At 48.9% G+C, this 27,689-nt stretch overlaps 1 protein-coding gene across 1 annotated transcript in view; it reads right to left on the reverse strand.

Annotated features, from left to right (window-relative positions):
• NEO1 (neogenin 1) overlaps positions 1–27,689 on the reverse strand; it is a 225,614-nt gene that overhangs the window by 118,419 nt on the left and 79,506 nt on the right. The window contains exons 3-5 of the mRNA XM_062206680.1: positions 22,993–23,271; positions 21,078–21,231; positions 15,600–15,736 (exon numbers count right to left, since the gene is read on the reverse strand). Of these exons, the coding sequence (XP_062062664.1) occupies positions 15,600–15,736; positions 21,078–21,231; positions 22,993–23,271 (570 nt within the window). The remainder of the gene's footprint in view (positions 1–15,599; positions 15,737–21,077; positions 21,232–22,992; positions 23,272–27,689) is intronic.

Here is a 27,689-nt window from a genome sequence, read left to right on the forward strand (position 1 = left end):
CACTTTCTCTAATAAATATCTTTAAGGCTTCCAAAACACAAAATATATTTCTGCATATAATTTCATTGTATTATCTCTGTAAATCAGCCTCTACAGTCCCACTGAGCAAAGCAGATGCTGACCTGAGCCAATACAACAACTTGATGCCGCACTGTTTCCTCACGGTAACGCGGGGTGTGAAAACACTCCAGATTTTGCAGTCTGGGACCTGAACCTTAGAAAGGGAAAAGGTTTGCGAATAATTTGCCTCACAGGTATGGAAAAGAAGAATTCTCCAGGTTGTGTCACTGCAGTGCTAAGATACCAGATTTTCAAAGCAAGTGTAACTGCATCAAGCCCAGTCTGATGGTAAATTTTATGCATCAACCTGGCTGGGCCCCAGGGTGCCCAGACAACAGGCCAGGCATCGTGCCACATGTCTGCAAGGACAGAATTTTCACTGAGAAGGGGCCCATGCAACATCCTTTCGTGGTGCTGATGCTCTGTCCTGGGGAGGGTTCAGTTGTCTAGGGATGCACATTTGTTCAAACACAGGAACAGTTCAATGAAGATTTGTGCATTTCACTGTCTATAAATTTTATCTCAAAAGAAAAAAATCTGCAAATAAAACATCAAATCTTAGCTAACGACATAAATGCTCAGGTATTTGGGTGCATTTGTAACTTATTCTGAAACTTATCACAAAAATTTAGATTGTGGGTAGAACGACAGACAGCTGACACAGCAATCAGAGTAAAATGTCAGTTAAAGATGCAAGGCAATGGGTATCTACTGCAAAATTTTTTCAACTTTCTGCATGAAAAACTAACATCCCAAACTGTTGAAAACAATTATAGAAGATTTTTTCCTTGGGAAAAATTTTTTCCTTTGCATTACTAATACTAGGAAATTACTAGGATTAAAATTTTAATAAATAATTTTAAAAGCATTACTACAGTGGTGTAGTAGGCTAAGCCTCCACCTGCAGCGCCAGCATCCCATGTGGGTACTGGTTTGACCCCTGGCTGTTCCACTTCTGATCCAGCTCCCTGCTAATGCACCTGGGAAAACAGCAGAGATGGCCCAAGTGCTTGGGCCCCTGCACCCATGTGGGAGACAGGGAAGAAGCTTCTGACTTTGAATCAGCTCAGCTCCGGCCATTGCAGCCATTTGAGGAATAAACCAGTGGATGGAAGACCTTTCTCTCTGTCCCTCTCTCTGTAACTCTCCCTCTCAAATAAAATCTTTAAATAAAAAAAAAGCACTACTATGAGACCCAGCTGTAAGAAAGAACAATGCAATGTAAGATAGAACAGAGGGGCCAGCTCCGTGGCTCACTTGGTTAATCCTCCACCTGAGGCGCTGGCATCCAATATGGGCACCGGGTTCTAGTCCCGGTTAGGGCGCAGGATTCTGTCCCAGTTGCTCCTCTTCCGGTCCAGCTCTCTGCTGTGGCCTGGGAGGGCAGTAGAAGATGGCCCAGGTGCTTGGGCCCCTGCAACCACATGGGAGACTGGGAGGAAGCACCTGGCTCCTGGCTTCGGATCTGCACGGTGCGCCGGCCGCAGCAGCCATTGGGGAGTGAACCAACGGCAAAGGAAGACCTTTCTCTCTCTCACTGTCTATAACTCTACCTGTCAAATAAATAAATAAATAAATAAGACAGAATAGAAATGGAGGACAGCGATCAGGGTCTCGACCACGGGTGTGGTGCTGAAGATGGCACAGGAGGCCCAGGTGACTCCAGTCATTTCTCGGGGTCCTAAGTCAGACTCCGGGCACAGAAACTCTGCTTCCAAACTACAAGAGAAGAAAACTAGCTAGGCCCATGATCCTTACTGAGTTAGAACTTACACATAAAAATTCCTTTCCAGAATATTTTTGCAATGCTTAGACTGTGACTGTCAATTCAAGGAATGAACTTCCAGTGCTGTGGCGTAGCAGGTAAAGCTGCCGCCTGCAGTGCCGGCATCCCATATGGGCGCCAGTTCAGGTTCCAGCTGCTCTACTTCCGATCCAGCTCTCTGCTATGGCCTGGGAAAGCAGTGGAAGATGGCCCAAGTCCTTGGGCCCCTGCACCCACGTGGGAGACCCTGAAGAAGCTCCTGAATCTTGGCTTCAGATCGGCGCAGCTCCGGTCATTTGGGGAGTGAACCAGCGGATGGAAGACCTCTCTCTCTCTCTGCCTCTTCCTCTCTCTGACTCTGGCTTTCAAATAATAATTATTAAAAAAAAAATCCTTACAAAAAAAAAGGAATGAACTTATCTGTAAAAATGATAAGGTGCCATTTTTTTCCCTTCAGCTTTCTGCACCCAAGTCACCAAGATTGTCTGCGTGAGTCTCGGGGACAGCTGACACCCGACAGTGCAGCTTTGCACCTGGGCGGGAAATGCGCGTCACTTCTCTGGCTCACCCCGCACATCTTCCGGGTGAGGCCTGGGCGCACGTGCTACTGTATCTCCGGTGATGCTGCCTTCTGTCTCTTGCCTATCTGTGGTAGGCACGGAATAAACATGGCTTGAAAAAGAACTTTGATGTCGCTTTTAAGGTAATCACTGAAACTATACATGTAATCACTGACAAGAAAAACAAAATCCCAAGAAGGAACGGAGGGACGAGGGTGTGGATGCTCTACTATCGCACCAGCTTCCATCAGGGCAGGTTCCGTCTACCCATTTTAAATATCTGGCTTCCCAGTAAGACTGTGCTGGAGTTTCCTGGACTTCCCGCAACACCCTAAAAGTCTGAAAACCACTGACACGATCCCACCCTAAGGGATGGCTGTGGCTCCATTCACAAGGACTGGGGAAAGGCAGGACAGGTTCAGATTCACGCTGCTCTTCATCAGAAGCGCTCAGAACGCAGCCCTCTGCTTCCCGACAGGTGAGGGTGGCTGTGGTCTGAGAGAAGGCAGTCCTGGGGGAGGCCCCATGCCACTGCAAACTGAGATGCTTGAAAGCGCCCTGGGTGCACATTCAGCAGTGGTGGGTAGGAGAGGGCACAGGGAAAGAAACGTAAAATCAAGAAGAAATCTGTTCTGGATAATCATTTCCCCAGATTATCTTGCCAATGCCCGCACTGCAGCATCCGGGTTTAGTTTTAAGGAAGAAAGAAGTCATTTTAACTCGTGAACCTGCTCCACCTTCTCTGCTGGTCCTAATCCTACATCTGCCTGATGAGTAACAAGGAAAGGAACCAAAGAAGGGGGTGTGAGAGACTTGGTCTATCTAATACGCCAAGCGCTTGCAGTGTAACTGACGTCATTTAAATTCTTCATGGCCTCTCTCTCGACCAAAGACAGCGAATCTGGAAACATCACATGAAGTAAAACAAATACGGTTCAATAAAAGACAGCAAATAGAAAGCCAATTCCTCAATAAAGCTGAACCAGATACTGGCTCAAGCTAAGCTAATCAACAAGAGACCCAGAGAAGGCAAACTTAGGGAAGCTTGAAACACCGAGGTCAAGAAAGACAAGCTAAGAAGCCATGTCTCACTGTCTGTGGGACACAAGAGGCCCGGCTTTGCCCTCAGGTTGCAATTCTGCTTTTTAAATAATAAAGAGCATGTACCAACCCTGCGTCCAATGTACGTCCCAGACAACCAGGAGTCCAGCACGCACACACCTAGGGGATCACCTAAGAAGCTGGCCTGGGGAACGGGGTGAGGCCACGGGTCATCTGAGGGCTAGTGGCATGCCACAACATCAAAATGAAGCCATCTGAGCTGAGATGTTCATCGGAATGACTGAAGCACAAAGCAGAATCCAGACAACCAGGCAAAAAAGAAGTCAAAGAAAGCAGAACTGAGCCGAGAGGGCTTAGAAAGGGAAGACGCTGCCGGCACCGCGGCTCAGTAGGCTAATCCTCCGCCTTGCGGCGCCGGCACACCGGGTTCTAGTCCCGGTTGGGGCACCGATCCTGTCCTGGTTGCCCCTCTTCCAGGCCAGCTCTCTGCTGTGGCCAGGGAGTGCAGTGGAGGATGGCCCAAGTCCTTGGGCCCTGCACTCGTGTGGGAGACCAGGAGAAGCACCTGGCTCCTGCCATCGGATCAGTGCAGTGCACCGGCCGCAGCGCGCCTACCGCGGCGGCCATTGGAGGGTGAACCAACGGCAAAAGGAAGACCTTTCTCTCTGTCTCTCTCTCACTGTCCACTCTGCCTGTCAAAAAAAAAAAAAAAAAAAAAAAAAAAAAAAAAAGAAAGGGAAGCCGCTGTGCACCTCAGGGACGGGGCTGAGACCTGCTCCCCACAGGCCCTGCACCACCGCAGAAACGGCATCTGTGTCCCCGTTTCCCAAGTGAGAAAAACAGGCTTCAAGTCTTCCCGTCAACTATATTCTTCCCGTGAGGTGCAGGGCTGATCTCTCAATGTAGTTTTAAAGTTTTTTACTTTACTCATTTTCATTTTATTTGAAAGGCAGGGGGAGAAGGAGGGAGAGGGGAGGGGGGGAGGAGGGATGGGGGAGGAGGAAGGAGGGAACAGATTCCATACACTGGTTCACTTCCCTAAATGCCCACAAGAGCCAGGCTGGGTTCTGGCACACTATCCAGGCCTCCCATGGAGGTGGCCGGGATCCAGGAACCCGATCCCCTCTCCCCTGCCGCCTCTGATATCCTGACAGCAGCTGTCCCTGCTCATGAAGGCCACCGGGTACCAAAGCCGCAGGAGAGCTGAGCTCTCAGCTGCCCTTCACCTGCGCACAAACGCCATAAGCAGGCAAGATCTTCAGGCATGTGGGTGGCTCCTCGGGCTGCTGCCTGCCTACCGCCAGAAATCACACATCTGTATTCCACACAGACGTGAGTTTAATTTTACATCATACTTCACTTTATTTCACATGGACATTCGTCTCTTCTAGAATACCTGAAAGTGGTTAGTTACCATGGAAATGAGGCTATTGTGGTTCAGAATAAATTTACATAAGTATTAGAAAATTATTTCAAGCTTGTAAAATGTGGAATTTATCTGAAAGCCATTAAAAATGACCACTGATGCAATAAAAATCTAAGAAGAACTGCAAACCAATCCAAAATGATTCAGGTCCCAAGACAGGATTACAAAACAACTGTAAATAATTTTCTTATTTAAATAAAGCCTTCAAAAATGTGAAGTTTACAAAGTGAATACTGTCAATACAGATAATATACTGTAAGAATGTAAACCAGGGGTTGGGTATTTGGCACAGCCATTAAGATGCCACTTTTGACACCGGCATCCCAGATCAGAGTACATGGGTTCAAGTCTCAGCGCTGCTTTCAATCCAGCTTCCTGCTAAGGCGCACCCTGAGAGGCAGCAGAAGACGGCTCACACACTGTGTCCCTGTCACTCACAGGCAACCCTGGATGGAGCTCCAGGCTCCTGGCTCCAGTCTGGCCCAGTCTTACCTCCTACAGGCATTTGGGGAGTGAGCCAGCAGATGGAAGATCTCTGTCTGTATCTGCTACCTTTCGGTTACTCCTCCAAACAAATACAAGTAAATTTACAAGGGAGGAGGCGGGTGAGTGACACCATTAAAAAAATAAAATAAAATAAAATAAAGGTGAGCCCAAGATCTCCTTCAAAAGGTTAATGGGTGACACATATTGTAACATAATTGTGCATGGATTTCAAACATTTTTATAACACAATAAGCTTATCTTTCATTTCAATTTCCACAAACTCTCTGAAGTGCTCTTGTTTGATAATCCACTGTCCAACATCCTACGTGAGGGGAACATGCTCTTACGTCCTTGGCTACTGTCAACTACGCCGCAGTGTCGGGGACCACTCTGGGTGCTCAGGACCTACAGGTTGACAAGAGCTAGTACTGCCCTCAGAGTGAAAAATGTAACTGTGACAGGAAAACCAAGAAAAACACCTACAGGTGTATGTGTACGATTAAAGAGCATCTGCTGGAAGGGGGCGTGGGAGGATGGGCACAAGGACTATGTGTGAGCAGGACCAGGAGTTCCAGCGGTTTCTGGGGAAAGCTAGAAGAGGGGGTGGAAGAGGAACATTCTAGGCAGAGGGGACAGGTACAGGCAGAAGAGCAGCTCGGTGCGGGCAAGCAGCTGCCTGCCGCCCCGACCCTAAGCCACGGCCATCAGGGACTCAGCAGATCCAGACTCCAGTTCTCAGCAGCTTGGAGGAAAAATGACCCCCTCAAGACTAGTAAGCGGTCGGCGCCACGGCTCACTAGGCTAATCCTCCGCCTGTGGCGCCGGCACACTGGGCTCTAGTCCCGGTCGGGGTGCCGGATTCTGTCCCGGTTGCTCCTCTTCCAGTCCAGCTCTCTGCTGTGGACCGGGAGGGCAGTGGAGGATGGCCCAAGTGCTTGGGCCCTGCACCCACATGGGAGACCAGGAAGAAGCACCTGGCTCCTGGCTTCGGATCAGCGTGGTGCACCGGCCACAGCGTGCCGGCCGCAGCGGCCATTGGGGGGGTGAACCAACAGAAAAGGAAGACCTTTCTCTCTGTCTCTCTCTCTCACTGTCCACTCTGCCCAAAAAAAAAAAAAAAAAAAAAAAAAAAAAGACTAGTAAGCCTGCAGCACTCTGACAACTAGACAACTACAGGGAGAAAGCCTCAAAGGACCTGCATCAATTTAGACGGTAACTGCACAACACAAATCGTACCTCCTACATGGTGCTTTGGGATCTTATTTTTCTTCATTTGATACACCCAAGGTATTTTACCTTGCCATTTAATAGTCTTCTAAAACCCCATTTTTTGATAGATGCACAGTATACATGGTATTCTGGTATATGGACAGAAAGTTAACTGATCAGCTATTATTCAGCATTTACGCAAATTCTTATTTTTTTTCCATTAAAGACATACCATGGCAATAGACACTTCCACACCTAAGTCTCTCTAAACAACAAATGATTATTTCATTAAAACATATTATCAGACGCAGAGCTGCAGCTGCAGGGTGTGCAAGCTTTCAGGGTTGTGGTAAGACTAACTGCCTTCCACAAAGGCTACAGCAGTTGGTCCTACTACTGACAGTCCATGAGAATCTCTGTTTTACTGTAATTTTTGCCAAGAGTGGGATATTATTATTTTTTAAAGATTTATTTATTTGAAAGAGTTACAGAGAGAGGTAGAGACAGAGAGAGAGGTCATCCATCCGCTGGTTCACTCCCCAGATGGCTCCAGAGCCAGGAGCTTTCTCTCTGTACACAGGTGCAGAGGCCCAAGGACTTGAGCCATCTTCTACTGCTTTCCCAGGCCACAGCAGAGAGCTGGATCAGAAGTGGAGCAGCTGGGACTGGAACTGGCGCCCATATGGGATGTTGGCACTTCAGGCCAGGGCTTTAATCCACTGTGCCACAGCGCCGGCCTAGGTTATTATTTTAAAATTCTCCCAGAAAGTTAAAAAAAAAAAAAAGTTTTGTAATTTGTATTTCTTATGGTATTAGTGAGGTTGAACTCTTTTCAGGTCAACTGCACACTCCTCTCATTTTTACTTTGTTTTTTTCCTTGTTTTCAATTGAAGTATTCACTTTCTTCTTGTTAATTTGTAACTATCACTTATGTTTGCTGCAACTGTTTTTCCAAGTTTATAATGAAAGGACTCTGATGACTTTTGCCACTCTGTAAAGAATGGATTTGAGGGACTTGTACGAGTTGGAGAGATTACTTAGGGCACTACTGTAGTAAGCTAGGAAAGACATGAACTGAACTTGAACTAGGGAAGCAAAAGCAAAGGAACAGAGAACCCAACAACCTGGATGTGGCAACAAATAGAAAAGCCTGAAATTATCAGGAAAGATTCCTGTGTTTCCAGCACAGGAGGGCGGTGATACCAGTGAGACAGAGAAAACGGAGCAGAGAGGGAATACTGTTACGTTCAATGGTAGACATGTGGGACACCCATGCAGAAATGGCTGAGGCCCGCAGGGGCCTGGACTGGGACAGAAATCACACCTGAAACCACGAACAGCAGCAGGCTGACGCAGGAGCTCTGTGCACCACTGATACCTTCATGAGCAGACAGAAGAGCTAAAGGGCGGACAGAGATATAAAAGGAGGAGCAGGATAACAGCGTTCCCACGTCACAGGCTGGAGGTAGAGAGCAAAGGAGACCATGCAATCTCCACCCCATCAGGCAGCAGGGCAGGCGGGCCTCTAGCCAGCAGACAGCACATGGCTCATCCTGGGAGCCTCAGCATCTCTCAGAGCTTCACGTCTGCCTTAGGAAGGCAGCAGGACACAAACGGGAACGGCTAGAGTGACCAGGCACTGCCTGTAAACAGACATGCCTCTGAAGGTGCCAATTACAGACAGAGGGCAATGGTTCAGCTTCTTCCAGAACCACCTTCCAGAGACCGTTTATAAAATCTGTTTCTTTTACATTGGTAATCTATAAAAACAAGCTGCAGAACATAACATGAACAATAAATTAATCAACAACTTCAAACCATTCCAGTCACTACAGTTAACAAGTTCAACACAAAGTTTCATTTGTTCATTCAACTTTTCATTGGTTCATAATCTCCTGGGACAGAAATCAGGACCGCCGGCTGTTGAGCAGGAACACAGTCTAGCAGCAGCAGTGGGGAAGGCACAGATGCAAAGCAGTGAGAAACGCTGCTAGTGTAAGGGACAGCCGTGCCAAGACAGCACTACGCGTGAGCGTGAGGAAACTGGTGCACGAGGCCCAGCTCCGACTACGGCACCAGTTCCATTTGTGTCCCGGCTGCTCCACTTCCGATCCGGCTCTCTGCTCTGCCCTGGGACAGCAGTGGAAGACGGCCCAAGTCCTCGGGCCCCTGCGCCCACAGGGAAGACTCACAAAAAGCTCCTGGCTTCAGATTGTCCCAGCTCCAGCTGTTGCAGACATTTGGGGAGCGAACCAGCGGATGGAAGATCTTTTTCTTTGTCTCTCCCTCTCTCTGTCTATAGCTCTACCTCTCAATTAAGTAAATACAATCTTTAAAAAGAAAAGAAAAGCGTCGCCTCACAAAGAGGCCAGCATCGTGGTGCAGCGGGTTAAGCTGCTGCCTGCCACACAGAAAGGAAAAGCTTCGTGGAGGGGTCAGGAGAGCTAACTCCTGAGAGCCTACGGGGGACTTGTACCTGAGGGTGAGGGGATACAGGGGAATGGCACTGTCCAACAGCATCATGTGTTCAGTTGGGTACGGTGACTCCACCTCCACCCCCCTATTACAACTCAATTAATCAAAGGAAAAACAATAAAAAGCTAAGGCACAGGTCAATTAAACCAATGCAGGTGTGTTGGGTCCCGGCTGCTCTGGGTTCACCTGTGTGGTGCCTCTGCCGTGCACCAAGGAAAGGGGACTAGGAAGGGTCTGGCTGTGCTGCATACACACACCACAGGGATCTGCTTTCTATGCTGTGGCCGACACCCAACAGACGGAGGAACGCGAGCAAAGTCCTGACAGCCAAAGAAAAGAGGAGATCAGTGTCCCCACACGGCTACAGCTACGGAGTGAGGCATGCACAACGTGGGTGTGGTCCAGCAGAGGCGGGCGAGTCTAACACTTCAGCAGCAGATCCCCCCAGGAACAGGTAGGGTGGGGGTGGGGTGGGGTGGCCAGCTTAGATTCATCAATGTGTTCTACAAAAATACAAATGGAAAAATTTCCTTTTGGGGAGGGAGGGCAAGTGTGTTTCACAGACTGCTGGGACTGGTTTAAGAGAAAAGGAAAAATCCCTTTTTAAAAAAACAACTCATGACCCATTTTAAGTGTTATCAACAACCTGAGATGACAGGAAGTACAGGATGGGCCAACTCACGTCACAGCGTGTGTAGGAATCCCGTGAGCTAATGATAAGACAATAAATTTGATATATTTAACAGATGAAGAATGAACTTACAACCTTTTCTACATTAACAGCCACTCTGGCGTTTCCTGTAGCTATAACTTGTTCAAAAACAACAGAAGTCAGACAAGTATGACTGCGCTTACATATATCTCCAACTCGCAGGCACTGTCCCTCCTCCTCCACCAAACGACACCTTTCATTTACGGGACACGGCTCAAAGCAAAATTTTCCAAATATGCTTTTGTGCCTAACGACCTCTTGTCTGCACACAATAAAAAGATGCCACGTGGCTCACAGGAACAGCATGGCTTGGACTGTCCTAGCCTCCACCAGGTTAATACCACAGCACTAACACACCAGATGCCGGCTAGCCGACACTCAGTCACTGCTCTGCCCCTCCCCCAAAACGGCCACTGGTCTGACTTCCAAAACCGTGGATTAACCCCACCTGTCCCTTTGGTGCTTGCATGCAGCTGTGGTCTGACTCGTTCACGGCTGGTGATATGCCTCTGTGTGGCTGCAACACATCCTACCAAGTCTACCTCCACCGCGATTCCAATGGCATCGGAATTATCCCCAGCTTCGATTTACTGTGCATATGCCTGGCAAAAATATCATTGCACAGGTGTTCTGCACATATATTTACACATTTCTGACAAGCATATTCCCAGGAATACAACTGGCACATGATAGGATATTTTTCTCTGTGCACTTTTAACAGATTCTGCCAAACAGTATGAGAAAGTGATTATATCACTGTGTATCCTCCTTCCAGGAGTCCCCGTCTTCCTCCTACCAACACCAGTACTGCTGGTCTTTCCAACTGTAGCCACCCTGACAGAGTGTGGCGCAACCTTGCTGGTGGTTATCTGCACGTCTCTCCAGACCAATACTGACAATCGTTATTTCTAATATTTGGTAACCACCACTGGCCACTGTCTTCTGTTTTTATTCATCCTTGTTTACCTAAGTGATCTGTGGAAGTCTCTACTGTCACACCAGAGGTTGCCAGGCTTCTTTGTAAAGGACCAGATTTAAGTATTTCAGGCTTTGTGAGAGCCATGGGGTCTCTGTCACTACCCAACCCCTGTGTGGTAGCAGGAAAGCAGCCACAGTCGCTGCATCAGGCAAGAGTTGCAGCTGTGTGCCAATAAAACTTTATGTGAACCTTTGGAAACTTACAGGAATCACAAAATACTCCCTCACAAAACAAGGGACACATTCTTTTTAGCTTCCAGGCTGTACACAATCAAGCGACAAGGAAGAAGCGGCCCCTAGTGGGGCTTTGGCAGGCTCTGCTCGAGACACCACCACCCAGGGGTTTGTCAGCATCAGGGCCTTTACAAAGAACCAACCTCTGGCTTTGCTGCACTCTGCTTTGAATATTTATTTTATTAATTTCTGTCCTTACTACTCCCTTTATTTTCTTTGGTTTGCAGCTGCTATCCGCATTTTTAACCCTTCTGAGCCTGTTTCTTCTAACACATGTGCTGAGGCTACCCGTCAGTGTCCTCTGGAGCCCGGTGGGTCCCTGCCTCCAGCAGGCTACACTGCTTCCTAGTCCTCACCATCGTTTCCCCCTGACTCCTGGGTTACGTCAAAATGATGCACTTCATTTTCAAACACTGAGATAAATTCCCAGTTACTGTTTTCCCCTCCAAGTTGCTTTCTCAGTAATCAACATCAACCTGAATTCCACAGTTGTCAAATGTACTGAATTTTAATTCTTGAAACTTTAGATTTGGTCTGGTGGTCAGCATATGGTGTATTTTGATAACTATTTCATAGGCACTTATGAAAATATGGTTTCTTCAATTTCTGGCACACTATTATACAAATGTCAATCAGATCAAGTTTGTTAATCATGTTGTTCAGCCCTAAATTTTTTTTTAAAGATTTATTTATTTGAAAATCAGAGTTACACAGAGAGGCAGAGGGGGGGGGGGTCTTCCATCTGATGGTGCACTCCCCAACTGGCTGCAATGGCCGGAGCTGCGCCGATCCAAAGCCAGGAGCCAGGGGCTTCTTCCGGGTCTCCCATGTGGGTGCAGGGGCCCAAAGACTTGGGCCATCTTCTGCTTCCCCAGGCCATAGCAGAGAGCTGGATTGGAAGAGCAGCAGCCGGGTCTAGAACCAGTGCCCATAGGGGATGCCGGCACTTCAGGCCAGGGCATTAACCCGCTGTGCCACAGTGCCAGCCCCAATTCAGCCCTAAATTATAACTATTTACAGTTTTACTCTATATCTGTTTTGATTCACACATCCCTATCAATTACTGAAGTGTTTTGAAATCTATTATTATGATCATAATTTTGCCTACTTTATAATCCCTTCAGTTTCTGCTTTCCATATTTCAGGATTATCAGATACAAAGATGTTGAGGATATCTAAATATGTTTTTAAATTTAAAATTTTTCCTTTCAAACTGACATGTAAAACTGTGCACACAGCTGGCCCAGGCATTTGCTGCAACTTCAACCCACCATGGATCAAAAACACCTGGGAAAACACAAGCTATCATCGTTATTTTCTAGGTAACAGTGTATCAACTGCTTACGCAGCATGAACACTGTACCGGATGTTAGAAGCAATCTGAAGATGCCTGGAGTACGCAGGAGACAGGCGAACAGCAGCAGGCCCTTCACTGACGGGCTCGAGTGCGGCTCTGGGACCAGTGCTCCTTGGATGCCAAGGGACAATGTACTGGGAAGACTGTCTAGGACGTGTGACGTGTTGTTTGGTCATGTCTGAAGTGAGTAGAAGGCTTGTGTGTGTGTGTGTGTGTGCTAAGAACATTTAAAATCTACTCTCAGCAATTTCAAGGACATGATACATTGTTATAACTATAGTCACCATGGTATAGGACAGATCCCCTGAGCTCATTCCTCCTACCTAGAATCCTATATCCTTCAGTCATGATCTCCCAAGTCCTCCAGCCCCCACAGGTCATGGAAACCATTTTGCTCTTGGATTCTGTGAGTCCCACACATAAAGTGAGACTGTATAGTATTTGTCTATCTGTGCTTGTCTTATCTTATTTACTGGTCCTTAAAAGCTCATCTATGTAGCACAAATCACAGTATTTCTTTCCTTTTTAAGGCCGAAAGAGTCCACCGTACTTGTGTAACTACATCCCATCTTTTCTTTGGCTGGTCACCCACTGATGGATGCTAAGGTTGACCCCACGTCTTAGCTATTGCAAATAATGCTGCAACGAACATGGCAGTGCAGACATCTCTCACATACCTATTTCTTTAAGCCCAGAAATGATTTATATGATAGGTTTATTTTTTCTTCTTTAAAAACATTTATTTGGAAAGACAGAGTGACAGAGAGGAGAACAGAGACAGGAATCTTCCATGCACTGGTTCACTTCCCAAATGCCACAATGGCTGGAGCTGGGCCAGGCTGAAGCAGGGAGCTGGGAACTCTATCTCCCCACCTTGGTGGCAAGGACCCAAGTACTTGGGTCATCTTCCAGCGTTTTCCCAGGGGAATCAGCAGGGAGCTGGATTGGAAGCAGAGCAGCCAGGACTCAAACCAGCACTCTAACATGGGATGCCAGTGTCCCAAGCAGTGGCATAACCCACTGCATCACAGTGCTGACCCCAAGTTTGAGTTTTCGTTTGAAGAACCTGCATACTGTTTTTCCATACTGGCAGTACCAATTTACATTCATACTACATCCTCCCCAACAGCTGTCATCTCATTCTCTGATTTTTATTGATTTACGTCATAGGCAGAGAAACACAGAGAGGCAAACAGGAAGTCTGTTCTTTTGGTGGACTGACCCATCTTCCCAAATGCCCACAACCACCCCCAGCTGGGGCTGATGCTAGGAGTCGGGAACTCAATCCAGGTCTCCACGTAGGTGGCAGGAACGCGATTACTCGAGCCATCTCCGGTGGCTCCCAGGGTCTGCGTTAGCAGGAAGCTGCAGACAGGAAACGAACCCAGCGGGATCTTAACCGCCAAGCCAAATGCCACCCACTTCTCTTCCACTAGAGAGCGAACATTCCCCCGTATATACTTCACTATTCCACATTTAGACCTTTGGCCTGAAGTAGAGATCCAGCTTCCCTTTCTTCCAGTTCAAAGTCTACTGTACCAATGTAATTTACCAACCAAAAACACTCTCCCTCTAGGCTGAACTGCCACTTTTGCCACATTTTAAAGTTCCATAATTACACGGTAACAGCTGGATTCTATTCTGTTGTCTGTTCTTGTGCCTATGTCATACCATGCTGAAGGAGGGAGTTCCTGGCCATTTTTAATATTTGGGACACCTCCCTCTTCTTTCTGCGATTTCTACAACGCACTCACTTACAGGGTGCTTTCTCTAGGCACAGACTTTCCGACAGACCTGGGTACAATCGCAAGATGTAAACAGATTCCCTTGTGACTGAAAAACGAAGCTAATCCAGTTGATGGTCTCAGCCTCAACTAGATCCCACAGAGCAGCTGAACAGAGGAGTGGGAAAAAATTGCTTCATGGCCAGGCATCCCAGGGAAGGAATACTGGGGACCGACGAGCTCTTCCGTCACACCTGAGGCCCCCGGCAACCCCGACAGAGGTACAGGGAAGACGGTGGAACAGAGTGTTAGGCAAGAATCAGATTAAAGTCAAAATCAAGGAGCAAACATCCAGCAAGGAAGGCGCAGAGGCCAAATGAGGTGGACGTCTTCACACTGTATTTGCACAGAGCTGAAGAACCACCCTGAGCTCTGCACTACGCCATGCTCTGCGTCCAGCCTTCCACAGAACCAAGAACACGGACCAGGCTCAACTGACCAAACAGGTCAACTGACCTCTGGGGCTCGCTCCTTTGATTTTTCAGAGGGTAAGACCCACCATGGACCCTGCAGGGAACACAGCGTTCTATGTGCTCACCAGTTCTGAACCCCTATTTCCTCTGGAAAACCCATTTGCATCCTCTGGTGACCCCGGTGAGCAAGGAATGTAGCCATTCTACGTTCCACTCTGGAACTCAAAATGCGCACGCGGAGACACAAGCTGTCACTAAGGGGTTCCAACACCCCAAAGCACAGGTCATCACACTTTCCACCAAGTGCAACACAACGCGGGACACAATGACGAGGAGTAGCACAAGACAGCAGCACCTCTGAGTGTTCAAGTAGAGCTGGATTTCTGTGAGGTCAACAGAGAATATCCTAAGGGTTTTCTTTAAAATAGAAACAGGGGTGCAGACAAACCAGAGGAGAAGCAGCAACTATTTCTCTGTGGGTACATTTCCAGAAGAGGAGTGGCAGAGAGACGGGGACAAGGAAGAGACTGTGTATACATGCCATGACTTCAACATCTGAGAACCTGGAGTGGGGAAGGGGAGGAATGGCCATCCCTGTAGTGACGGCAGCGTTGGCTGAACAGGGAGAAATAGATGCCAAGTCACTCACCTGAGCTACCGTGAAAGCCATGGTGCACCCCCTTCTGGGTGACCTGTCCATCCCACAGCTGGCAGCTCCAATGCCGAGGTCAGGCGTGCTCGGGCCAGAGGACAAGACATCCCCCAGCACACGCGAGAAACAACAGCAGTAACTTGTGAGCTTTCACCATATTCTAGCCACTGACGCGGGACTTCTACAAGTGTAGCTCTTTCAATCTTCAAAACAATCCCAGTGCGATAGGCACTCTCATCATCTCCATTTTACAGGCGAGGAAAACGAGACTCTGAAGGGTAAGTAAATTTCCTTCCAGTCTCTTGGCCAGGAAATCTGAGATCCAGAACTGGAAGCCCGGCTGTCTCATCTACGATGCTGTGGTCAACCACAGCGACCCCAGGCGCCGCACAGGACTCCCCATGGCCACGGCAAACACCCACGTACCTTGTACTGTGAGCTCGGCCTGAGCTTCGATCGTCTCATTGCCGCTGCCCGCTATGCAGGAGTAAGTCCCGGCATCGTCCTCAGTGACGTCACTGATCTCCAGGCTACCCCCTGCCAGGAGGACCAGTCTCTCAGAACTACAAAACAAACAAAATGAACACATTTCAGCAGCAGGAAAATACCAGAGAAACTCGCCACATCAGACAGAGACTTCAGCACTGTGACTATCTGCACAGATACAGATGGACTGAGACTAACATAACTTAGTCCCACCTGCTCTGTCCCCATAAATGCAGGAATGTCACAAATGCCAATCAAATGTCTCAGTGAATCATCTCTGACACTCTGGTTATCCCCCGCCGCCCACCCCGTCTCCCCACTCGGGCCAAGGTCTGTCTTTGCAGATTATGTAATTTTGAGGTCTTGGAATCAAGCTGAGAGTCACGCCACCACAGCTATGAAACACTAGGGTGACTAAAAGAAGAAAGAAAGAAAGAGAGCAAAACATCAGGTCAGGTGTGGGATCACGGAGCCGGCTCCAAGCCTCCCATGGTGCTCTAGCCGGGAAAGGGAAGGGAGAATGGAGAGCGGCCACTGCAGAGCAGCTTCCTGGGGGGTAGCAGTCGGCCTGCATCACACCACTGTCAACAGGGATGCTGAGGAACCCTGGCCAGCCCCACACAGTGGTCTACGTCGATTAAAATAATCCCTACCACTGAGGGAGAGGTCACAAATAGCATTCGGACCGAACTTTCAGAAAGTGAGCTAGTTTAGTTAATTTGGAGAATTACAACCTAAACTGAATGCACAAAGGTACCTGACATCAGGCAAGGGATACGACTGATTCCAGGGACAAGTGCATAGCTAAAGCCGACACCTTAAAGGCACTTCCAAACAGGACATGTACGCAAAACACAGTATCAGACACAATAATAATGATTTTCAACTTCTATGTCTAAAGCTGCTTTTTCACAGGCTAGGTTTGTCTCCCAAATCTTAATATTGCTATGTTTACAGTCCCATATCTAAGCTCAACAAAAATTATTCTGGTTATAATGTTTTTCGTATACATAATTCCTTATGGCAGAAAAATCGTAGGAAATGACTATTCAGTCTCTGCCCATTTATAATTCTCATTCTAAGTAAATGAAGTGCTATTCCAGCTTAAATTTCAGTACACTGGAAGTCTGGATAATTGATATCCCTGAATCTGATAAGTAAGATTAAGTTTCCGGACATGGAAAGCTGAACACCAGAACAAAGCTTGGTGGTTTCTCCAAGAAAAACTACCCTGGAAGGTCAACTCGATCCAGTGGCCTCCCTGTCTGACACGTCTCAGTTACACCCTCAATTCCACCTCCATGTGATGATGGACAGAAGCAAGATAACAGACTGGAACAAGGTAAGAATGGGAGAAAAGCAGTACAGGTAAGACAGAGTTTTGGTGTCTTGTAAAATAAGAAAAACCTAAAAAAATTAAAATCCTACATTTTACATCTGCACAAAACTACTACTAAGTCTTGGGAATGGAAAATAACACTCATGAACAAGAAATTAGCAATGGAGTCCTACCACACCCAGCAGAGATGAGCCTGATTTGAAACACTAGTTGCTATGTTATCTTCAAAAGTGAGACACAGTAATTTGTATGAGTAATTACACCAGAAGTATTCCCGCTACTGTCTGTGCCTGAAGTTTTAGAACATGTGAGCAGTAGTACACTAGCAGTTGATTTTTCTCAGTGGGGCTGATTTCATTCTCTTTAAAAGCAGCGTGGAATGGCAATGTCCATTCACTGTCTTGTTCATGACTCATGGTGTAACAACAACAACTATCAAGCCTTTAAAGCCTCCCGAAATTCAGAGATGCAGGTAACAGGAACAACATGAAAAAGCATGTGTGGGCGACACCCACGTCAGCTCAGTGTTGCTGGGTGAACAGAGGGCACGGTGTCACTCAGCGTGGGGCCAGTCTGCAGGACTGGGAGAGCTAAAGAGATCTACTGCTTTTTTTTTTTTTTTTTTTTTTTGGCCAAAGGTAAAGGATTTTACACAGAGACTTTGTGAAGCAACAAAAGGAGTTGAGAAGTATGGTTTAGAGTTACTGAAATGATCCAGAATCAAAGAGCAGAAGATTAACTGTAGCAATAAGAGAGGTATAACGAAGGCAAAAAGAACTGACTGGAATGATGAGGGTAGAGAGACTGGTTCATGGAAGAATCAGTGACTGGTGTCACCGTGCAGGTCAGCAGCAGCGGGGGTCAGGGAGCGAGGGAAAGCACCATCAGTGTGCCCTGGGACTCAGTGGGAAAGGCAGGCACAGAGCTGAGAACCCAGAGTGGTGTTTGCTCAAGGAACCTTCCAGCAATCAGAGGGAGAGTTTCCTGACCACGTGCCTCTCAATCTGAGACCTGTGCCTGAGTAGGACTGAGTCAGATAACGAAGGGGGTACAAGCAAAGACGCACCTGCAAAGGTGCTGGGGCAGAATGGAGCTCAGTGGTCTGGGGCCTGAGAGAAATCCGTGTGGCGAGGCATAACACAAGGTGAGGCCAGAGCCAGATCCTGCAGGCCTCGCTGGGCTTTCGACAGGCACTGAGTTCACTTGGGTATCAACTGAAGAGAACTGACAACCTCACTCTGTTCTCTTCCTTAGTCTGCTAATACCGCGGGTTACAGTGATTGACTTTGGAACACTTAAGCTTATACCCTGGAATAAACCCCGCTTGGTCATGGTGAACAGTTCTCTTCAGATACTGCTGAATAATAATTTGAGGATCTGAGCATCTCTATTCACGGGAGAGATTATTCTGTAGTTTTCTCCTTTTTGTGCTGTCAGTCCGGCTTTGGTGTCAGAGTCACCACTCCCCTCCCATCATATGCCAAGCACCGGGCTGGGTCCAGAAAGACGGACAACGTCCTGCTCGTACACCTTGCTAAGGCATCCTCAGACAGTGACGGCAGCACCACACCACTGAGAATGTCCAAGCACCCAGGAGCCCAGAGAACTGCAGTCAGAGAGAAGGGGCTACTCAACTCCAAAGACTCCTGAGTTAAAAATTTAAAATTCAGAGGAATACTCTCAACCAGCATATATTCACGTTGGATCTGCGTCTCTGAATAACTCTATCCTCCAGGAAGACAGGTACCTCTTCTCCCATGGCCTGAGAGCCACAGGCGCCCAGACCAGACCTCCACCAGAGAATCACTCTCCTAGGGGAAAAGGCCTCCAACACTCTGCACAAGCCAGAGCCCAGCCTCTGCCTCCCCTCGTGTGCCTGGCGTACTCTGACCTGACACCGCACGTGTGACCTGATGGTTACCTGACTCTCCTCTAGGAGGTACGTTGTTCAGGAGCAAGCAGGGAGCCTGGCTACTGCTCTCTCCCCAGAGCCAGAACAGTGGCTGTTCCGGCGTCGCTCGGAGGAAATCTTCAACAATTACTGAACGCATGACAGTTGCTTTTGTGTTTCTGTATATAAGTAATTTATTTTCAGAATGTCCTATGATAAAATATAAAAGTTCTTAAATAACCTATTTCTGCTTTCCTACTCCTATAAAAGACTTTGCTAGAATATTTAGCCAGTTAAAATTTCTGCTCAAAGAGCTTGACATTTTTATTCTCTGTTCTAAGGTTCTCTGTTTATTAACAAAAAAATGAAGAAAAAAAAAAGGAGGGGGTGCATCTGGCGTAGCAGGTAAGTTGCTGCTTAGGATACCGACATCCCATGTCAGAGTGCCTGATCCTAGTCCTGTTCTTCTGCTTTCAGTCCAGCTTCCTGCTAAAGCACACCCCAGGAGACAGTGGGTGAGGGCTCAAGTATGTGGACCCCTCTACCCATAAGGGAGCCCCAGATGGAGTTCCTGGCTCCTGCTTCAGCCTGGTCCAGCCCCAGTTGTTGCAGGCACTGGAGTGAAAAAGAGGATGGCAGATCTCTCTGTCTCTCTGCCTTTCAAATAAAATTTAAAAATACAAACTAGAGGGGCCAGCGCTATGGCATAGTGGGCTAATCCTCCCCCTGCAGTGCTGGCATCCCATATGGGCACCGGTTCAAGTCCCATCTGCTAATGACCTGGGAAAGCAGCGGAGGATGACCCAAGTCCCTGGGCCCCTGCACCCACGTGGGAGACCCAGAAGAAGTCCTGGCTCCTGGCTTCGGATCAGCTCAGCTCCGACCATTGCGGCCATTTGGGGAGTGAACCAGCGGATGGAAGACCTTTCCCTCTGTCTCTCACTCTGTCTGTAACTCTACCTCTCAAATAAATAAAATCTTTAAAGCAAAAAATTAGAATTAAATTCTCTTTAAGTCTTCAATCTTTGCATAATGTGCAGCAGGGGAGAAGAGTGGAAGCCAAATGTGGGCAGAGGAAGCTGGTGAATGGACGGGCGCTGGGCAAGGCCTCGGGTGAGCCTTGGCGTGATGCCTGGCTCTCTAACACATGAGGAACAGGCAGAGTTCACCGGGCAGTGCAGGCTGCCACCCAACTCCACGGGTGTCCTTTCCATGTCTTGGCACAGAATCTCACAAATCAAGACCCTCTGCTCCCTAGACCCGCTCTGTCCCCATCGGCAGCCACCAGTCACAAGAGGCTGTTAATGCCACTGTGTGCCGAGGACGGCTCGGAGTTCTAGTGTTCAGAAGCAGAATTTTTTTTCTTCCACTCTGAACTTCAATGTAGCTGTGATATAAAATGGCTTCCACAAACTTTACTGCTCTGTTTCTGTTCTGACAGAACTGCCTCTCACTCTTTCATTTGGTGGCGCGGTCACCACAAACGTTGAACTACACGTGCGGCTTATGATGCACTTCCGCTGGACAGCACACCTATGCAACAGCAGGCCGCAGCGGGCGGCGACGTGGAGCAGCACTGCCGGGAGCCACAGGCTGGACGTGCCCTTGGCATCGCTGGGTGGAGGCCGGGCATGCCAGTAACAACCACAAATGTGCAAGACGGCCTGGTTTGGGGAACAAAAACACAGGGAACCACCACCACACCCCGGTTCTCTTATGAGAACACAGCTGAGCAAAATACCCACTGGGGAGGAGTCTAGGGCGGCTGGTATAAACAGAGAAGGCTTTTGTGGAAGAGAAGAACCTGTGATCATGGCGCAAGGTTGGTATGATTTTAAAAAGACAAGGGATCTGGGAAAAAACATCACAGTGTGAATCAGAGTGGGTGAGAAGACTCAAGCTGGTCTTGTGACAATTTAGGAAAAGAGACGCCAAAGCCTCGAGCCAACTGACCTGTGGCTTCAGGGAGAAGAAATGAAATAATCATCCCTTAATGTTTTGAAAGCACATTTTTTCTTTATGAACACTCTAGTCATATATAGCCCATAACACATCTCAAGGGTGGCAAGTGAGCATTATAATGTGTTTAAATCAAGCAGATAACCCTGTGTTATTAATCAATTAATCAGTCCCAAATAAGACTGGACTAAGACCTCGGCCAGGGCTGCTCTTGGGCAGACGGCACTACCTGTCCGTGTCGAGTGCCTCCTCATTCTTCACCCATCTGACAGCGGGAGCAGGCAGTCCCGAGGCAACACAAGGCAACACCACGCTCTGACCAACGGCTCTGACCAAGGAAGACGGCTGCTTCAGAAACACCAAGTCTGACGGCACCTCGGGATCTAAACGGTAAGAATAAAGATGATTTATACATAGAAGGCAAAGCATTTTATTGCTCTGATCGTAATGGCTACTTCCATTCTGTGTGGCTTCCTGTGACAAAATCTTCACCAACAGTCCCAGGAGAATTCCAGTTACACCAGCAAACGTTTCTCAAGTAACGTCTCTGTGCGAAGCACTGTGTCTTTGGAGGTTGTAATGATGTGTCATGCGTTCCTGCCTCCAGGATGCTCACTGAGCAGTTGTGGGAGACCTGACACCCTTCCCCACCACTCTGAGAGCCACTGCACGGCCACAGGAGGGTACAAGAGGTGACAAGCTCAGGGCCCCGAGCACCCGCCCCTCAGCGGGGTGTCTGTGTCTCCGGTTTCTGAGAATCACTCAGCTTCACATCTTGTACCTGCTCACTGAGTCCGGCCCTTGGCTTCTGGAACGAGCAGCCATCTAACAGCCACTACGCCTGTGTATCCCCCTCAGACACGAGGATGGGCGCCGCTCACTGGGAGAGCTGTGCTCTTGTGGACACACGGAAAGGCCATCACCGTCTTGTGGGCAGAAGACGGTGCCAACTTAAATAGGGCGATAACAACAATGTGGAGACTTGAGGACAAAGACAGTTCTCGGGCAGAGATGCGACTCTCGTCCCCACGCTCCGAGGAAGGCGTAGCCCCGAGAGCCACCACCACAACCGCTGTTAAGCTCTGTAGCCTTGGTAACACGCGGATACCGCCTAACAGCCTAGCAGCAATTCACCCTGGTGAGTGTGAAACCCACGCAGTGATGACCAGCTCAGGCTAAAGGCCAATCAACCACCAGCACAGTGGCATGCCTCTAAGGCCGACACTAACCGCCCCTCCTCTGTAGCTAACCACAAACACATTTCTGTGACTGCCATCGACCTACCTCTGCCTCTTCACACAACCCGAACACCCAAACAGACCAGCAGCCGGCTGTGTCCAGGACGACCGTGTCTACTGCGGGAGCAAAGCACAGTGCTGGCTTCTGCTCTGGTCTCTGAGTGGTGGCTTCAGCCCAACACGCTGTGAGCCTGCTCTCCTGGGTCAGATTTGGAAGTTGTGCTTGGATGTTCCCCACCGCGTGAAGAAGAAACGAGGCCTACGCCGTGTTACAAGTGAGGGTCAACTGGAGCACACCGCTTCCCTTTTTTTGTTCTTTTTTTTTAAACTTCTGATTAATTCCTGTGTTTTTTACCCTTCCATTTAATTCCATTTCCCGGGAACTTTTTTAGGTACCCTCACATATAAAACTGATTATGAGGAAAGCCAGCAAGGGCAGGAAGGGGAGAACACGAACAAAAGCAACCGCTGAAGAGGAGATGGGTTTGCACCGAACAGAGGAGCACGGCAGAGCTGCAAGAACTCCGGCTGGCAGTGCCTCCAAAGCCGCGCCATCAGGTCCCCAGTGAGCCTCCGAGGCCGACAGGTGCAAAGATCTCACTAGGAAAGCATCCTACCACAGGGAATGGCACAACACACAGGGGCTGGACAAGATGGAGCTATTATTTCTTTGTGAAAAGTACTCTTAGATTTTCAACCTACTTCTCCTGAGCTAATTTTTAATAATGCGTTCACTGAAGAACAGATCGCTCGGGAGTATTCCCTTCCTACCCTGTGAAAAACAGACTCCTTACGCCGGCACTAACATGTCACGCCACATACTAACAGTGCTCACTGACTCAATCCTTGCAGAACAAATCCACCCGTGCATCGACAAGGCCGCCAGTCCTGACGACGAGCTGATACCTGCAAGAACCTTCAGTTCCGCTTCGTCACTGAACTTGGGTGGCCCGCCGCCGCTGTCGACCACGCAGCGGTAAAGGCCCCCGTCTGCCTCGGTCACGTTGCTGATGACCAGTGCCCCGCTAGGAAGCCTGGCGACTCTGTCATCCAGAAGAAGGGGCTGTCTGTCCTGCTCCCACCTCACGAAGGGGGCCAAATCTGCATTCACTTCACAATTCAGGACGGCACTGTTTCCAGCGTAAGCCGAGGAAGGCTCTGGCTGGCTGATAAATCTTGGAAGACCTGGACAACAAAGGAAGAGAAGAAACGAAAAGTAATTCAACATTATTTTAAAAAGCGGTCACAGGGGCCAAGAGCAGGTCAGCTCATGTAGCCACAATGCGTGGCAGAACCAGAGAAGGTGGCCTGCGGGTAGGCAACTGCTCCAGGCACACAGAGGGATTAAGTAAATATCTTAAGGATAACTGGAGTCAGAACCCTCACAGTGGGAGATGCAAGGCACAGATATGGAAAGGAGAAGGGGTACAATCCGGAATGGAGAGGCGTCAGCATAACCTCGTTTTACATTATTACAGGTATGTAAATACATGGAGATAAAGTACGTGTGAAACGTGTGTACACCGTATAGTCCTTGTGTACACATTAAATAACACAGCTTTGCACACATACACATCTCCACAATGCCTGGCCTGTCCACAATCAGTACCACTGCAGAGTCACTGGCACATGTGCTGACCCCACGCTAATTTCTGACGTCATCCCCACTGCAGGGAATCAGGGCTTCCTGGAGGAACGGCTGGTTCGAGGCGTGGAGCAGGGGATGGACACGAAGCTGTAGTATTTCAAGACGTAAAACAAGGCACTGTGTGGGCACCCAAAGGACACGGAGGGCAGACCGAAGGGAGTTTCCTCTGGCTGAAGGGGGATGGTATCCATGCAGTATAACCCACAGAACGGAACAAGAATCTGTGACTTTGTGCTAGGATAAACACACACCCATGCAGGCAAAGGAAAAGTTCTACGTTACAGAGAGCAGAACGAGGCAAAACCAGCATTTGGTAACCACTGCAATAACTGGGGCAGGCAAGAATCCTTGGGGGACCAGCAATGTGGCGCAGGAGGTAAAGCCAGCGCCCCACATGGGTGTGGGTCTATGTCCCAGAACGAGGCAAAACCAGCATTTGGTAACCACTGCAATAACTGGGGCAGGCAAGAATCCTTGGGGGACCAGCAATATGGCGTAGGAGGTAAAGCCAGCACCCCATATGGGTGTGGGCCTATGTCCCAGCCGCTGCACCTCTGGCCCGGCTCCTTGCTAAAACCTGGGAAAGCAGAGGAAGAGGGAAAACCTGGAGGAAGCTCCTGGCACCTGGTTTCAGCCTAGCCCAGCGTTGGCAGATCTGGCCATTTGGGGAGTGAATCAGTGAACGGAAGGTGTCTATCTGTCTCTCCCCCCCACCCCTTCTGTAACTCTTTCAAAATAAATAAATCTTAAAAATTAAAAAAAAAAAAAATCCTCAATGGATGCTAAAACTAATGGGTGAAAATCCGAAGGTAAACAGCATAGCTAGAAAATATCGCTTTCTAAAACAATGGTACAAATACTTAACTTTACAGAAGGGATACACAGGCCGCTGTAATTACGTAATAAGCGTGGACCTCACCAGCCGCAGAACACTACCACACGTTTCCCGGGAGGGCGTGCTCAGAACACAGGACCACTTTGTCAGCTGAGCATCCCTCATCCAGACACCTGAGATGCAACTCAGACTCTGGATTTTCAAGTTAAAGATGCTCAACCAGCAGAGTCTACGCAAACAGTCCAAGATCTGAAAACGTGGAATCCGGACACTCCGGTCCCACACATTCTGTATCACTGCCCCAAATGAAGACCCGCGTTTATTCACAGAAGGGACTCAAGCCACGGTGACACGGGAAACTCCGAGCGAGGACCTGCTCCGCATCCGCTGAGCACAGACGCACAACCCCCTGGGCCAGAGGGAGGAGGGGGGCAAGGGCCTGCTTTTGTTTCTGCCGTGAAGGCAGAACGTGTGCAGTGACGTCCAAACAGAAGCACATCCTGATTCTGATGGATGCGGCGGCTCCTTGGGAGAATGTCCTCGTCGTCAGCACACACACACTGACATATGCAGGTGAGGGACCTGGGCAACAAACTTGAGACCGACTCTTCATGGCTCAGGAAAAACCGTGTGGTGTGCTGAGGCTGTGTGCATGGCTGGGAGGATGACAGGGAGAGGAGTAAGAGGATCACAACCGGGTACTCTGGGGAAGGGGTGTGGGACTTCCTGGTTATATTCTTTTTTTTTTTTTTAAAGATTTATTTAATTTATTTGAAAGACAGAGTTACAGAGAGAGGCAGAGAAAGAGAGAGGGGTCTTCCATCTGCTGGTTCACTCCCCAACTGGCTGCAACGGCCGGAGCTGCGCCGATCTGAAGCCAGGAGCCAGGAGCTTCTTCCTGGTCTCCCATGCGGGTGCAGGGGCCCAAGCACTTGAGCCATCTTCTACTGCTTTCCCAGGCCATAGCATAGAGCTGGATCAGAAGAGGAGCAGCCGGGACTCGAACTGGCGCCCATATGGGATGCCAGCGCTTCAGGCCAGGGCTTTAACCTGCTGCGCCACAGTGCCGGCCCCTTGGTTATATTCTTACAAGTACTCCCTACATCTGACGTTACTTCAAAACCAAATGGTAACCATCAAATGTGATCGTCGACACTGCAGACGACATGCGCTACAGAGGCTCAGGGCTTCCACTCTGCAGTCACACATCTCAGCCTGGTTCCCAGGCCACCATTCACGGCTGCACAACTGGGAAGTTACTCACCCTCTCCTGAGCCTCGGTTTCTCCACCACTAAGATAACAGGAACAGGCCTCAAAGGGTTGTTAGAAAAAATTAAAAATTCGTAACATATGTAACTCACATGTAATATACTGGCCGGTGTAAAAACACTCAAACAGCTACGTAGCTACTCCTTCCATTACTGTGATTATCACTAATAATGTTTAAAAGGTGACTCTGCTCAGTACAACAAAACAGTTCTTTAAAGACTAGCAAATAGAGTTATTGTGAGTTTTCTAGTTTTAAGCTGGTGAATTAGCCCAAATGTAACCAACACAGGTTTTCTAACTTTTTTTTTTTTTTTTTTTTTAAACAGGCAGAGTTAGAAAGTGAGAGAGACAGAAAGAAAGGTCTTCCTTCCGTTGGTTCATGCCCCAAATGGCTGCTGCAGCCAGCGCGGCGCCGATCCGAAGCCAGGAGCCAGGTGCTTCCTCTGGTCTCCCATGCGGGTGCAGGGCCCAAGCACTTGGGCCATCCTCCACTGCCTTCCCGGGCCACAGCAGAGAGCTGGCCTGGAAGAGGGGCAGCCGGGACAGAATCCGGCGCCCCAACCGGGACTAGAACCTGGGGTGCCGGTGCCGCAGGCGGAGGATTAGACCAGTGAGCCGCGGCGCTGGCCTTTTTTTTTTTTTAAGATTTATTTTTTATTTTATTTGGAGACAGAGTTACAGAGAGAGGTAGAGAAAGAGAGAGAGGTTGTCCACCCGATGGTTCACTCCCCTGATGGCCACAATGGCCAGAGCTGCGCCGATCCAAAGCCAGGAGCCAGGAGCTTCTTTCGGGTCTCCCATCTGGGTGCAGGAGCCCAAGGACTTGGGCTATCTTCTTCTGCTTTCCCAGGTGATAGCAGAGAGCTGGATTGGAAGAGGAGCAGCCGGGTCTAGAACCAGTGCCCACATGGGATGCCGGCACTTCAGGCCAGGGCTTTAACCCGCTGCGCCACAGCGCCGGCCCAGGTTTTCTAACCTTGTTACGAAATTTTTCTTCATTTTTAAGTTTCAAGAGGATTTTTGAAGAAATAAAGATAGAAATTAACCAGACGTCTATTTTGAAGAAATCTGAGAATCAGAAGGAATGAACAAGGATAAACCCTGATACAGTGGGGAGAGGGATCTTCACAGAACCGAGAACTACTTCTGTTTCTGAGAAGGCAGGATCTCCTGCTGAGGCCTCCTGACAGGGAGTAACCCACAACAGCACGCGCGGGACTGGCGGGCAAGAGCTTTCAGAAAGTGTCTGAGCAGGAAAAGCAGATGAGGAGCTGGCAGCTGACGGCACGCGGGCCTCCCACACTCGCGGGGACAGCACCAGCTGGCCACGGCCGCTGGAGAGCGGGAGGGAGTCCGGGAGCGAGCAGAAGGGGCTGTCCAGGTCTATATTTAGCACTCCCCGTACCTTCACCTCTGTGGAGAAATGAGAAAAAGACCCCTCGCGCCGAGTCCTATGAGACGTCTTTAATGCTCTCCCGAAATCCTCCCTTCTTGTCTGAGCTGGCCAGAACCAGTTTCTACTGCTTACAACCAGAAAACTCTAGGAGAGAGCCTTTTAGCATGGCAATGAAAAAGCAGGTTTGCTACTGAGATAGTCTACACACCATCAGGGTCGACACTTTGAGCATGCAATTTAGGGCGGTAGGGTTGCTGGCTGGGACTCCTGCATCCCGTGTCACAGTGCTTGGGTTCAAGTTCCGGCTGTGCTCTCAGCCAGCTTTCTGCTCCTGAGAGGCGTCAGGTGATGGCTCAAGGACGTGGGCCCCTGCCACCCTCATGGGAGACCTGGATTGTATTTCCAGCTCCTGGCTTCAGCAGGGCCCAGCACCTGCCACTGCAGATATCTGGGG

Source organism: Lepus europaeus, chromosome 11, assembly GCF_033115175.1.
Source record: "Lepus europaeus isolate LE1 chromosome 11, mLepTim1.pri, whole genome shotgun sequence".
Classification (NCBI taxonomy): Eukaryota; Metazoa; Chordata; class Mammalia; order Lagomorpha; family Leporidae; genus Lepus; species Lepus europaeus.